This window comes from Hemicordylus capensis, chromosome 3, assembly GCF_027244095.1.
Source record: "Hemicordylus capensis ecotype Gifberg chromosome 3, rHemCap1.1.pri, whole genome shotgun sequence".
NCBI classification, from domain to species: domain Eukaryota; kingdom Metazoa; phylum Chordata; class Lepidosauria; order Squamata; family Cordylidae; genus Hemicordylus; species Hemicordylus capensis.
Genome location: NC_069659.1, coordinates 87,263,974 through 87,278,582, shown reverse-complemented (window position 1 = coordinate 87,278,582; position 14,609 = coordinate 87,263,974). Strand labels below are relative to the sequence as shown.

At 46.8% G+C, this 14,609-nt stretch overlaps 1 protein-coding gene across 1 annotated transcript in view; it reads right to left on the bottom strand.

The window, feature by feature from the left end:
• The window catches only part of HUNK (hormonally up-regulated Neu-associated kinase), a 100,864-nt gene extending 86,733 nt beyond the window's left edge, over nucleotides 1-14,131 (bottom strand). The window contains exon 1 of the mRNA XM_053310091.1: nucleotides 13,014-14,131. Within this exon, the coding sequence (XP_053166066.1) occupies nucleotides 13,014-13,274 (261 nt within the window). The 5' untranslated portion in view covers nucleotides 13,275-14,131. The remainder of the gene's footprint in view (nucleotides 1-13,013) is intronic.
• Nucleotides 14,132-14,609: the final 478 nt, after the last annotated feature.

Genomic DNA, 14,609 nt, shown 5'->3' with positions numbered 1-14,609 from the left:
GTTTGACATTTTACCAATTTCTGTCCCCAGCCTCTGGAAGTTGGGTGGATATGTCAGGCGGAGAATTTGGCAGGGTCAGAGCACACGCCTGGCAGGATCATGAGCTCACTGAAACTCTCCTTCCTACTTGGGAAGCACTTACAGGCTGCCATCAGAACCTGCCTGGAGTATTGGATCTGCAACTTAATAAATAATGACATTGAATAGGCTTTTGCTGATTTTGTCACAAGGCTGGTATCACAGCCTCATCATTCTAGTGTATGATCACAATCAAATATTCAATTACATCATATTGTCAAGAAGACAAGAAGGCTATTCTCACGACCAGCCGAAACCGGGCTAAGGGAGCCCAGCCCAATTTCGGCTGGTTGTGAGACCCAACGAGAGCTGCATGGTTCCCAGCGGTTGCAAGCCCTATTAAGTGGCCTGCCGCTTAACCCAGGTTTCAGGTGCAGGAGGGTTAAATGATCGTGTCGGTGTGGCGTGGCTCCACACTGCACTGACTCATGAGCAGCCTCCTGAGTGGGAGGCTACAGCAAGCCTCCTGGTGTTGGGAGGCTACCCAAAAGGTACTGCACACTTGTGCGGTGCCTTATGAGAATTCCGGGGGCCAGTAGGTCCCCAAACTCTGCTGCCCCAACCAGCTCCATGATGGAGCCGGTAATCATCTGAGCGGCCAATCTGGCCACCTAGGGAAGGCTCCCTGATCATCTGCAGGGAGAGTGGGTCAAACCCGCTCTCCTCGCAACCCCCCTTTTTGCTCTACACACTGCTCATGTGTAGAGCCTCAAGGAGTTATCTTTGGTCTTCTGCACTAACTCTGTGCCAAAGAAACATTATTTGTTAACTCAGCCACAATACAACTGATACAACTAGCTCAATTATCGTAATTTAGAATCAAACTTACATTATGGTGCTTCCATGCATATTGTTGTGAATGACTATGTTTTGAATCTGAGGACCAATAATCTACCAGGAGGGGAGCCACAACCATGGACCTTAAACTGCCACTGTAGCTCTAGCACCAGTCTTCCCCCTGCCCTAAAAGTAAGTTTCCCCACTTTCTAATTACAGCAGTCATTCTAGTTGCTGTGTTTGTAACTGTAACCTTACCAGGGGCTAAGATACCAAGTGAAATATTCCTCTAGAGCAGACCAGAAAGCTTTGCAATATAGTGGGCTCAGATTTTATGGATTGTATTATTGTATTCTAACTTTTGTAAACCACCTTGGAATAAGGTTTTTATGAAAGGCAATATAAAAATCAAATGCCAAATAAATTAGCTATAGATCAGAGCTTCCCACCCATGGGTCTCTGGATGTTGTTGGACATCCAGAGTGACTGTGGATGATGAGAGTTGTCATCCAGCAGCTGGGGAACCAAGATTGTAACCTCTTCTATAGATTACTTACTCAGCTTATAACATGTTGGGTAAGAAATTATTCTGAATAATTGTTCATTATTCTGAAATTGTACCCTAGTTGTGGGCTGGTTGGTTGAAGGAGCAGAACTGGTGATGCTCGCCAGTGTGGAAATATCAGTTCCATCTCTCCAATGGCAAGCTCTTCAGCATTCTTCTCCTGTTATCCATTACTAATGGCTGCAGGCAAAAGCAGCCTAGGAGTAGTAGGTAGTCCTTGTGACAATCCCTACTACAGTGCACAGATATAGTTTTCAAGAATGCATGGACCAAATCTCCAGCTCAGGTTAAATGTGAAGACTCAAAACAAGGCATAGGACTCCCATACAGTTTACATTGCAGTAGGAATCTGTGTATTACCAGAGACCAATGCTAATGTTCCCAGTCCCCAATGTACAAGAAATATAAATAGATCCTATTCTCATTATTAAAGGTTCAGGAATCGATGTAACCCTCTGCATTCTGCTGCAAGTCTCAGTTCACACTGCTATCTGAAACACAAATGGTGCCACTCTAGTAGGAAGGAGAATGTTGCTGTTCAGGATAGGTTCATTTATCCTTTAACCCACTCTGCAGTTAGTTGCATGGAAAGCTATGAGAACTGCTGCCTCTTTTCTTTTCCCAAGAAAGGAAAATAAATAGCATATTAAGCTCATCTGAAGCTTGTGATTGTGGTGTTAAAGGCCTACACTTGTTTGACTACAATACTATAAAAATAACTTTTTGCACATACTGGGTAAGTTTGGACAATATGTTTTCTTTTGAACTGTACCATGTGATTAAAACAGGAACATACGTTTGTTTGTTTGAACTAATTATATACCGCCTCCTCCAAAGACTCTAGGTGGTGAACAACAGAAATACCAACAACAATCAATCAATCAATCAATCAATATTAAAAGGTAAAAACATGGCAAAACAGGTGCATCTTAAGACAGACTTTAAAAGCAACCAGGGAGGGGACTGAATGAATCTGGGATGGGGGGGATGAGTGTTCTAAAGAAGAGGGGCAGCCACAGAGAAGGCCCTCCTACAGGCCCAGGCACCACGCACTACGGCAGGGCCCGGGACAGGGAGGGCCAGCTGAGAAGATCTCACAGGATGAGATACTGGCCAAGAGAGGCGATCCCGGAGATATACAGGTGCTAAGCCCATAAGAGCCAGAGTGGTGTAGTGGTTAGAGTACTGGACTAGGACTGGGGAGACCCGATTTCAAATCCCCATTCAGCCATGAAACTAGCTGGGTCACTCTGGGCCAGTCACTTTTCTCTCAGCCTAACCTACTTCACAGGGTTGTTGTGAAAGAGAAACTCTAAGTATGTAGTATACCGCTGTGGGCTCCTTGGAGGAAGAGCAAGATATAAATGTATTAAATAATAATAATAATAATAATAATAATGGAAAGTCCCAGTCAGAAAGGAAAGTCCCAGTCAGAAAGTCCCAGTCAGAAATCGAATCACAGTCAGAAATCGAATCACTGGAAAGTCCCGGTCAGAAATGGAATCACTGCTAAACACTGTCCGTATATTCAGTAGCGATATAGCAATGGAGTTTGGACTAGACAAGTGTGCTGCATTAATAATGAACAGAGGGAAAATAACAAAAACAGAAGGAATAGAACTGCCCAATGGAAACAAGATGAAGAACCTGGAAGAGAAAGAACATTACAAATACTTGGGCATTCTCCAGGCTGATAACATCGCACACACTGAAGTTAAAAGAAAAATTGGAAATGAATACATCAGGAGAGTTAGAAAAATCCTCAAGTCCAAACTCAATGGCGGGAACACCATACAAGCCATAAACACCTGGGCTATACCTGTTATCAGATACACTGCAGGAATAATAGACTGGACCCAGGCAGAGCTAGAGACGCTGGATCGTAAGACCAGGAAAATCATGACCATCAATCATGCTTTGCACCCCCGCAGTGATGTAGATAGGCTATACCTGCCTCGCAGCTCAGGTGGAAGAGGAATGCTGCAAGTCCATCAAACAGTAGAGGAGGAGAAAAGAGGCCTTGAAGAATATATCAAGGACAGTGAAGAAGATGCACTTCAAATGGTCAATAACAAGAAACTATTCAATACAAATGAAAGAAAGCAGGCCTACAAGAAAGAACAAGTCAAGAACCGAGCAGAAAAATGGAGAAATAAGCCACTGCATGGTCAATATTTGCACAATATAAGTGGAAAATCAGACATCACCAAGACCTGGCAATGGCTTAAGAATGGCAACTTGAAGAAAGAAACAGAGGGTTTAATACTGGCTGCACAAGAACAGGCACTGAGAACAAATACAATAAGAGCAAAAGTCAAAAAATCCACAACAAACAGCAAGTGCCGCCTTTGTAAAGAAGCAGATGAAACCGTGGACCACCTAATCAGCTGTTGTAAAAAGATCGCACAGACTGACTACAAGCAAAGGCATGACAAGGTAGCAGGGATGATACACTGAAACATCTGTAAAAAACACAAGCTACCTGTAGCCAAAAATTGGTGGGACCATAAAATTGAAAAGGTTGTCGAAAATGAAGATGTAAAAATATTATGGGACTTCCGACTACAAACAGACAAACATCTGCCACACAATACACCAGATATAACTGTAGTTGAGAAGAAAGAAAAACAAGTGAAAATAATCGACATAGCAATACTAGGAGATAGCAGAATAGAAGAAAAGAAATAGAAAAAATCACCAAATACAAAGATCTACAAATTGAAATTGAAAGGCTGTGCCAGAAAAAGACCAAAGTAATTCCAGTGGTAATTGGCGCCCTGGGTACAGTTCCAAAAGACCTTAAAGAGCACCTCAACACCATAGGGGCCACAGCAATCACCATCAGCCAATTACAAAAAGCAGCTTTACTGGGAACAGCCTATGTTCTGCAATGATATCTATAACAACAGCAACAACATTGACAATAAAATTCAGCCATCCCAGGTCCTCGGGAAGGACTCGATGTCTGGATAAAACAAACCAGTCAATAACAACTGTCTGACTGTGTAAACAAGAAATAATAATAATTATGGTTTTGTGGGTGAGAACACAACTTGAATTGGACCCGGATGCGAACAGGCAACCAGTGCAGTGACTGTAAAGAGATGTGACACTATCAAATCTACAGCCACCCATGAGGAGGCGGGCTGCTGCATTCTGGACTAGTTGAAGCTTCTGAATTGTTTTCAAAGACAACCCTAGGTAGAGTGCATTACAGTAATCCGAACAAGAGGTAACAAAGGCATGAGTTACTGTTGCCAGGGCCTGCTGGTCGAGGAAAGGCCATAACTGGCAAGCCAGCCAAATCTGGGCAAAGGCACCCCTGGCCATGGCCTCCACCTGCTGTTCAAGCAGGAGCCGTGAGCCCAGGAGGACCCCCAGATCATGTACTGTCTCTCTCAAGGGAAGCACAACCCCATCGAGGGATAAACTCACACATGGCAATTGGGCAGATTGCAAACTGAACAAGAGCAACTCGGTCTTGGAGGAATTAAGCCTGAGCTTGTTTTGGCCCATCTAGGTCCTGACAGCCTCTAGGCTCTAAGCCAGCACATGATCAGCATCACCTGTTTGGCCAGGGGTAGAGATATAAAGCTGAATATCATCAGCATATTGATGAAAACATACCCCAAACCGACGGATGACCAAGCCCAGCAGGAACATGGTGTGAGCATGCCTGTCCTTGCATCTTTCTGCCACATCCTGATGTCCTCCCAGTATCCTCTTTTAGCAGAGGAAGGGATTGATTTATCCAAACCATACCTCTGCATACACTGTAATATAAACTACTATTTAGGCAAGCTGGATTAACTGCCCCCCACCCTGCAATAAAGGAACACACCAGAAAAATGTCAGGATGTTACAGGAACATGCAAGGATGTGAGCATTTGTGGTTGATTCTTGTTTTAATCATAAATTTGGGCTTGAGGGCGGAGGGACACTGCTGAACTGACTTTCAGCCAATATGTGTTGAATTGCCTTCTCAAGCCTTACTATGTTCCTTGTGGATAACCATGGAACAGCATGCCTAACAATATGGAAAGTGATGCCAAAGAGTTGTCTTAAACATAACATAGAACACACTGAGGCTATTCTCACGATTGGCTAAAATCGGGCTAGGGGAGCCTAGCCCAATTCTAGCGGACCGCAAGATGCACCGGGCTCGCAGTTGCTGCAAAGCGGGTAACCCACTTGCGAAGCCCTCCCCTAAGCCCAGGTTAGCGGAGCGAGCACTCAGCTAATCTGGGCTCTCTGATTGTGTGTTGCAGTGCCATGGCTCTGCGCCATGGCAACTCACAAGGAGACCCCCAACCAGAAGGCTAAAAAGCAGCCTCCTGGCTTGGGGGTCTCTCCAGCATGCTCTGCGCACTTGCGGAGAGCATGCTGGAATTTCTGGGGGGCACATGGCCCCCGATCCCTGTAGCTCCCGCCGGCTCCGTAACGGAGCTGGGAGTCGTGTGGGCAGCCAATTCGGGGAACTGGCTAAGCCCACTCTCCCCACTAACTCTCTCGAGGCGCTTCAATGTATATAGTCAAGACTGATAAGTAGGCCTAGATGGTGTTGTGCGTATGCTTTTTACATGGTACTGTATATGCAGAAGTCTTGTCATTTATAGAACTGTTCTTCCATTGCTAACGAAGATTTGCCTGGAGTTTGGCTATAATTTTTATGTTTCCTTGACATGTATACACCAATACACAATGAGATCTCATTAATCCCCAAATGCCAGCTTTATGAAATAGAAAGAAGCTAATTCCTTTAGAAGTGTTGAGATCTATACTACCAAAAGTTCTTTGTTACATAGCTGTCAGTATCTGAAAAACCCAATTAGGTTGAATATGTTTTTTTCCTGACTCTCAAGTAAAGATGTCACCCACTTTCTGGGCAGGGCTCTGGTGCCCTCAGTAGGAAATAGGAAGATAGGAAGCTGCCTTATACCGAAGTCATTGGTCCATCTAGCTCAGTATTGTCTGGTAGCAGCTTCTCCAATGTTGCAGGCAAGAGCTTCTCTCAGCCCTGTCGGAGATGCCAGGGAGAGAACTTGGAACCTTCTACTCTTCCCAAAGCAACCCCATCCCCCAAGGAGAATATCTTACAGTGCTCACACATGTAGTCTCCCATTCAAATACAACCAATGTGGACCCTGATTAGCAAAGGGGACAACATGCTTGCTCCCACAAGACCAGCTCTCTTTCCCAGAATAATGGCATTCATTCTACAGATTTCGTTTTCCCCATTACTACATCTGTGTTGGAGAAAACAGTACCTGGCGCGCAAGAGAACAGACATTCAAGACACAGGAGCCCTGTTAGGAATAGGTGGCAAGGCTAGCCCCCACCTCCACAACAACTCAGTTGGTATTCCCAAAGAGATGGTCAGATTCTGCAGCACATAGCATTATACATTTTGGAGCATAGTATGCATCTATTCATATCAGGACCAATGAGATATTGTAAAATAAATGAATAGGTGAAAGTTAAAGCGGATACCCCATTACCATCTTCAGTGGTCTAGTAATGAGGCCTCATATCGCCAGGCAGAATGCAGTCTCCAAAACACATAGGACAATTTTTATTTTTTTAATTATTTATCCATATCATATTTTTATACCATCCAAAACTTAGTCTCTGGGCGGTTTACAACAAACCAAAATAAATGACAACAGAAAAGGTTAAAACATTAGTTAAACACAAAATAAATGGACTTGCTATTTGGTTTCTCCCCTCCCAGATCTTTCTCAATCAGCAGTCATCCCATCTGGCTGTACCTGAGGGAGCAGGCACGGAGTGAAGCTGGCAGCGGCCTGTGTTCAGACACCGCCACAACCCCCTAGCACCGCCCCCCACATCTGATATCAGACGCAGGGGGCCGGCTAGCCATGCCCTGCATCTGACGCCAGTCACGGGGGTGTGGTCTCCCTCTCAAACAGGGCCATGGAGCCCCATTTGGAAGGGAGATTGGTCCATTCTGTGTTGGGCAGCGTGGGCCAGAGCAACTCTCCTGCCTTTAAAGACAGGGAGAGTTGTTCCTGCCGCATTGCCAATGCAGTGTGGGCCAACTGGCCCGTGCTGCATTGGCAGCGAGGCCAGGAGTAGCTCTCCCTGCCTTTAAAGGCAGCGGGAGTTGCTCCAGCCTGCACTGCCAATACAGCATGGGCCGATTTCATTCTCAAACGAGGCGGGGGGGGGCATGTCAGGGCTGAGGGGTACAGCCCCTGATTGGCGATGGCCAGAATTCTTTGAACCTGTTCGCCCAATTGTGGCTCTGCCCATTAGGAAGACATGTACAGTGAGGCCTCCTCCAGTGGTTCAGCCGGGACTGGATGCCATTTTTTGTTCCTCCCCTACATGTGTGAGAATTGTAGCCTACAGTGACCATTTAACCTGGTTATTATGGAACTCCTTACAAAAAACTAGGGAAAAGTTGGCACCTGAATTTGCTTATTTTCTTCTTTCCTCCCCTTCTCTTTTGTATCATGTCTCTTATTAAAAGCCATTATTTTAAATGGTAAACTGCCTTGGATACTTTCTGAACATTTGAAAACCCTCAAATATTATCATTCACATTTTGGTAGTGTTGTTGGTAGAGATGCTAAAATTGAAGCATCTTTCAGATATCACTGTTCAAGAGCTTATTTTAATTCCAATAATTAATGTCCCATTCACTCCAAGCCAGAGTTGTTTGACTGGACAGATTAAAGAATGTAATGTGTAGAGGCAAGGATGAAACAGAAGCACAAAGAGGTAAAGTTCCTGCTCTAAAACCATACATGAAGTTGCTGGTAAGGCCTACATGATTTAGTTCAAATCCAGTGCCCTAAACTGTAGGCAAGTTGTTAATGAGGATGTCACCCAATTAAAGAGAACCTACTTGATTGGTTATACACATTTCAGCCATTTAACTGATTAAGCAGTTAAATTTACACAGATTTGCGTACGAGAAAAATACTTTTTAAAAAGCATACTTTATTTTTTAGATGAGACACACGTGTCCCAGCAAGCATGATCAAAGAGCAGGGGCGTGGGGACAATGGAGTGGGCGGGGGGAGCATGTGTCCTCGGCCACCAGGTTCTGTGTGAGCCACCAAGGCATCCCTTCGACCAGGGCAGCCCTTGCTGGCGAGTTCACCAGCTGGTAGTGCAAGGCACACCCCTCTCCTTCCCAGCCAGAGTTCATTGAAACACTGGCTGGCTCAGGGCTTTCCCCCCTGCCTCGCTCTTAGTGAGGAAGAGGGAAGAAATAGAATACTGGCTGGGAAGGATCCCTCGTGGCCACTCCCCTTCTCCTCCCACCATATCTGAAATCCGTTTGGAGCAGTGGTGTGCTGCCCAACACCCGCTGTGGCGGAGGATCAGATCCACCACTCCGCTCTGGCGGTGGTCATTTGCGTGGCCAGCAAATTGCCTTTGTGCATGTGTGGAGGCCAGCTGAGTGGCAGAGCCAATTCTCCGCCACAGTGGGTGCTGGGCAGCATGGCACTGCTGCAAACAGCGATCAGGTGCAGGAGGAGAAGTAAGCACCTACTCTTGTCTCGTTTACAGTTAAAGGTGCCTCCCGCCGCCCCCCCCCCGGCAGCACCTGCACCAGCCACAGCGCTGGGGGCTGAATAGTCCCATCCCGGTACAGACCACATTTCTTGCATCTGATGTGCACACGGTGTAGCTTGGGCACACACATGCTAACGCACACAGAAATAAAAGAAGGGAGCCACAGGCAGGACCTTGTCCCACGGCCGCCAGCAAGCTCCCTACACACCTCTCAAAGAGACATGCCCTCCCCAGGAAAGAATGCTTCAAAAGCAGCACTTAACACTTGAATTTTAAAAGTTATCTGCTGCCTGAAGGCACCTTAAGTGGAGGAAGCATATTAGTCTTTTTTAAAACAAATTAACCAAGTTGAGTTAATATTAGAGTCCTTGCTGTTAAACGTTTTATGCTGTAATAACTTATGGAGGAGAGCGGGACGTTTGGTAGCAAGCATGAATTGCTCACCCCTTTGCTAAGCAGGGTCTGTCCTGGTTGCATTTGAATGGGAGACCACATGGGAGCACTGTAAGATATTCCCCTTAGGGGATGGGGTTGCTCTGGAAAGAGCTTCTGCCTGCTTGCATGCAGAAGGTTCCAAGTTCCCTCCCTGGCATCTCCAAGATAGGGCTGGGAGAGACTCCTGCCTGAAACCTTGGAGAAGCCGCTGCCAGTCTGTGTGGACACTATACAGATGGACCAAAGATGGATCTCCCTGGCATCTCCAAGATAGGGCTGGGAGAGCCTCTTCTGCTTGGAGAAGAGCACCTGTAGAAAGTTCCAAGTTCCTTTCTTGGCATTTCCAGTATAAAGTTGAGAGAGACTCCTGCCTGCAACCTTGGAGAAGCCGCTGCCAGTCTGTGTAGAAAATACACAGATGGACCAAAGGCAGTATAAGGCAGCTTCCTATGTTCCTAACTTACAAGCTTGATGTTCTTCAAACTCCATCCCTTTGCTCTCTTCCTGTCCCCCAAGAGATTGCGTTCATCAATGTTCTTTTGTTTTCACAAGCCTCCTGATAATAGCCTCTTTGGAACAGTTCAGATGAAACCTTACTGGTCCCGGTCCCTGTGATAAGAAACTGGATACACCAAGAGCACAACTATCATGATGCTCTCCCAGCACATCCCTTTATCATGAGTGGGGGGGCTGTTCATCTGAATGGCTACTCTACATATGCTCAAAATGAGGAAGAGTGTTCGAACACCCACAGAAGACAACACAAAGGGCTCACTAAAAGCGCGTTCCCGTTCTAATAATTTGGGCCAGCAAGGAGTTGTCTGAACTGACTCTTTGAAGACTGCAGCACCAGATAATAGTGCATTTTAGAACTGCAGCACCAGATAATATTGCATGTCAAGTTTGTTATTGGAACACAATAATTCTATGCGTACTTACTTGCGAGTAAACCCAGTTGAACTCAGTCGGACTTACTTTTGAATGAACACAAAGGGGCATGCTGCATGCAGTACAAAATAAGCTGCACGTCTTTTATTGCAATAACTTCTGTTTAAGGAAATAAATAAATGAACCTTCAAATGACTTAAAATGAGGTAGACTGGAAAGTCAGTTAAAGCTGGTTACAAAGAACCAACCATATGATCCTATGCAAGCTTACTACGTCCAGTAGGGTTTAAGCATGCCTGATAAATCCTACACACACTTATTTGGGAGTGAGTCCATTGAACTATTAGGATTGTGGTCTTAGTCTTTCAGAAACAATGAACCAATTACAATAATGTTAGTACTTTAAGCAAATAGGATATATGTAACAATGAGAGGTGAGACTATACACCATCGTTTCCTAAGAACCAAGCATTGCTGTTCATCTCTTTAAAAACACACCTGATTGATAAATGAGTCTGAAAAATGTTCTGGAAGTGTTCTCTTCAAATCACTTATTTCAGAGTGGCCTTGCCCATCCTGACTTCTCTTATACTATCTCAGAATAAGTGGTTTGAAGAAGGGGTGTGCACAAATCAAATTCTGTTTTGAGGTTGAACCATTGAATTGTAGAACCATTGAATTGATTCATTGTGAACAGCTGGCTTGGCCAGCTTTCTCAACAAATCATCCCTGAATCACCCTGGGTGAGTTTGAGGCCCATTTTGCTCAAAATGGCACTTTTTCCCAGGGAGAGCTGGTCTACCAGTTGGGGTCAACGGATAGACTAGCCCTCTGCTCCAGACTTAACACACTTGCCTGGCTTGGGGGACTTGTCTACCAGGTAGACCCGTCCTCTGAGGCAGGCAGACATGTTAAGTCCAGAACGGAGGGCTGGTCTACCTACTGACCCCAATTGGTAGACCAGCTCTCCCTGGAAAAAAGTGCCATTTTGAGGTCCATTTTTTCAAGCAAAATGGGCCTCAACATGGTGTTCGAATCATCCAAATCGATTCAGGTCGAAATGCATGGTTCATTCAACCCCAAATCAGGCCCTCTATTTTGAGGGCAATTCAATTCAAGGTTGAATCTGTGAATTGCCCCCAGTTTGACCTTGAATCGAATTGCAAACCCCTAGTTTGAGTGAACTGAGGTTAGTAATGCAAGGAAGAGAACACAGCTGCACTTTGACAAGATCAAGAACGACTAAAAAGAGAAATCCATTCCCAGCTCTCAGGCAGCAAAGAAAAACAGTTGCAAACTATAAGATATTCCATTTAGTCACCACATTTTAAAACAACATATTTAATAACATGCACAGAGTTCAGATTTATTTTCCAAGAAGCAGTTCTTTATTACATACTGGGCACAGACAATACCAGGTTAAGCCTTTCGTTCAAAACATGTGCAGCTGTTACCCACTTGTTATTACAGAGTCCAGACACCGACTTTGTTGCAGAGATATTGAGCACTCTGTGCTGAGAAAATGCAGTGTGTTGAACCTGGGGGAAAGCAGTTCTTTCCACAACTAGTGTATCTATAGCTACTATGACTGAAATGAGGTTGTGTGAATGGCGGCACCTATTGCTTACTGGCTGTGATGTCTGTAACTTGAGATGACCACACAACTCCCCACCCCCACCTCATCACTTTTAGTATATTTAGATACAAAGGCTTCCCCCTTTTCCCTGCCACTGGAAGAATCTGAGCTAGGAAACCATCCAAAAGTCACAATCAAGTGATACTTTTTAGAATCAACCAAAAAGAAACAGAGTCTTAAGCAAGCTTTAAAATTCTACAGAACTATTCATCTGGCTGCTGGATAAGCAAAGCAAAAAGGATGGGGTGGGGGCTGAGCTAGTGAAATAGCCTTGAAAGTCTGCAGCTTCTAACAGTCCGGAGCTTATAACAAATAAGAATACAGGAGAAGTGAAGCAGACTCGTGTTGATCAGTCCTAGATGCTAGACACGCGGCCTCAGGCTCAGGCGGCTCAGGGCTGCTGGGATAAAGAAGCAACCAGAATGGCTGTTTCCTCATTTTTAAAGATAAAGCATTTCTTCTGCTCAGTTCCCAAAGCTAATACAAGCTGCAGACTTTCAGGGTGACTTTCAGCCTCGCCACTCTCCTTTTTGATTTCCTTAATATGCAGACTGATGAAGAGTTCTGGAGAACTAGAATACTTGCTTGAGACTTTTGTATTTTTGGTGGCTGGTCTAATTAAGTAAGATCGTGGTTTCCCCCTCATGGACCAACATTATTTTTTTTTTAAGGAATGTCTTGGCGATGAGGTTCTCGCTAGAACTCTCATCCATTCCTGCTACAAAGGATAGGAAAAGGGTTGCAGTTCAGGCAGGGAGAAGCGTCTGGCGAGCGGGAAAGTGGCGAACAGCGGCCCCTGTGGGAGAACTGCAGGAGGTACTCTGCGAAGTGGCTTGTGAAGGGGCAGAAGTGGCTGAGCCGCTTCTCTCAGCCAGGGCACGGCAGAGGGAAAGGTAGCTAGTAGGCCCGCCTTGGTGGGTCCGCGCGGGATGAGGGTTTGCAGCGGCAAGCTCAGGCAACTAAGCAATGGCCCGGGTCAGCCTGGCTCCCTGGAAAGAGAGAGAGGCCGGGCAGGAAACCTCCCCGCCCCGGGGAAAGGGGGCGATGGAGGCTGCTGCCCAAGGAAGGCGCGGGACGGCCAGGTACCTTTTCTCCGGTCACGACGTGCAGCCCTTCCCGTACTTTGGCGAAGGAGCCCTCGCCCAACTTCCTGCCGATCAGGTAGTTGCCGACGCGCTTGGTGTGCTGGAACTCGCGAAGGCGCTCCCGGGACGCCTCGGCGTTGACCCAGGCTGCCAAGAAAGTCCCCTCCGGGCTGAGGGGAGGCGTCGTGGGCTCATCGCCGCCGTCGCCGAAGCTCGCCGCCGGGGGCTCGCTCAGGAGCCCGTCGCCAGCTGCTGCCGGCATGCTGCTGCTGCTGCTCCTGCCGCCGCTGCGCCCCGATGCGAAGCCCGGTGCAGCGTCGTCTTCTTCTTCCTCCTCCTCTCGCTGGCTCCTGCAGCCCAGGGAGCTTCACTGAGCCGCGGCGAGACCGAGGGGCTTCTCCTCCTGCTGCAAAGACCGACTCGCTCGCGAACTGCTGCTCTCGCCGCCGCCGCTCCCCAGCCTCAAGTCTGCAGCACCCGCCTGCCAATGTGACCAGCACCCGCGAGTCCACGTGGGGGACCCGACGGCGGCGGCTGACTGCGGAGGCTTCTCAATGAAATCATGCCATGCGAAAGGCAACGGGGAGGGGGAAAGAGTCGCCTCGACGGACTCTGGCGCTGCTGGCACGCTTGGCTGCGATTCAGGGCGATTCCCACGCCACGAGTAGCTGGCCAGAGGCGACTCGGAGCCACTGCCGCCAGCTCAGGCGAGCGGCAATGTTCCGACGCTGGGACTGTGCATCACGTTGAAGAGGAAGCCCGAGCCAGCTCCCGCAGATCAATTGTCTCCAGGCTCGCTGGAAGCCAGTTGGCTGCCTTCTCCTCATTGGATCTGTCGATCACTTTCCCCCTCCCTCTTGTACCGTGCCTGGCTGTCTCTTTCTCCTTGCACTATTGCTTGAGGCTCCCTTCCCTCTCTACTGCGGGGAGGGGTCAGGAGAGGCGGGGGGAAAGCTTCATTCAGGCTGAATTTGCAGTAATTTAATCCGATCACCCTCTTAGGAACAGATGTGATGAAAACTCGACAGCAGCCGTGATCCTTTAGAAATTCGGGTAGTTTCTCCCTCCCCTTTCGCTGTAGTTGAGGCCCATCACTATAAAGCCAAATAGCATCAAGAAGTCTCCCTCCCCGTTTCTAAAGAGTTTTTTTAAAAGACACCTCAAATTCACGAAGATGCTGCCGCTCTCTATAATTAGGACACTCAAGCGGTGACAGGCGCTCTGCGTGACTCCTTTCCTAAGCAAAGCTTGATTTATTTTTCTCAAGATCTCTTTTAGAATATATTTATGCTGCTTTCCGCACCTTTTGTGCTTGAAAGCACTTCAGTTTGCTTTCACTCCTTTGCTGGTGAAATGTGCTCCAGAGCTCAGATCGTGACAGCTCTGCCAAGTAAAAGCATAAACGCTCCCCACTCCACCTCCCCTTTCTGTTGTTAAGAAATTCAGGCTGAAAATGCAGTTACCTTGGCAGCGGGGGGGGGGGAGAAAGAAAGAAAAGCCCTACCATTTATTACACATTATTTTTATTTACCGCTGTAGCCTCCATTTTATAGTCCCCGTATCTTGTATTTACCAGTTCCCCAACTCCATCTTTAAC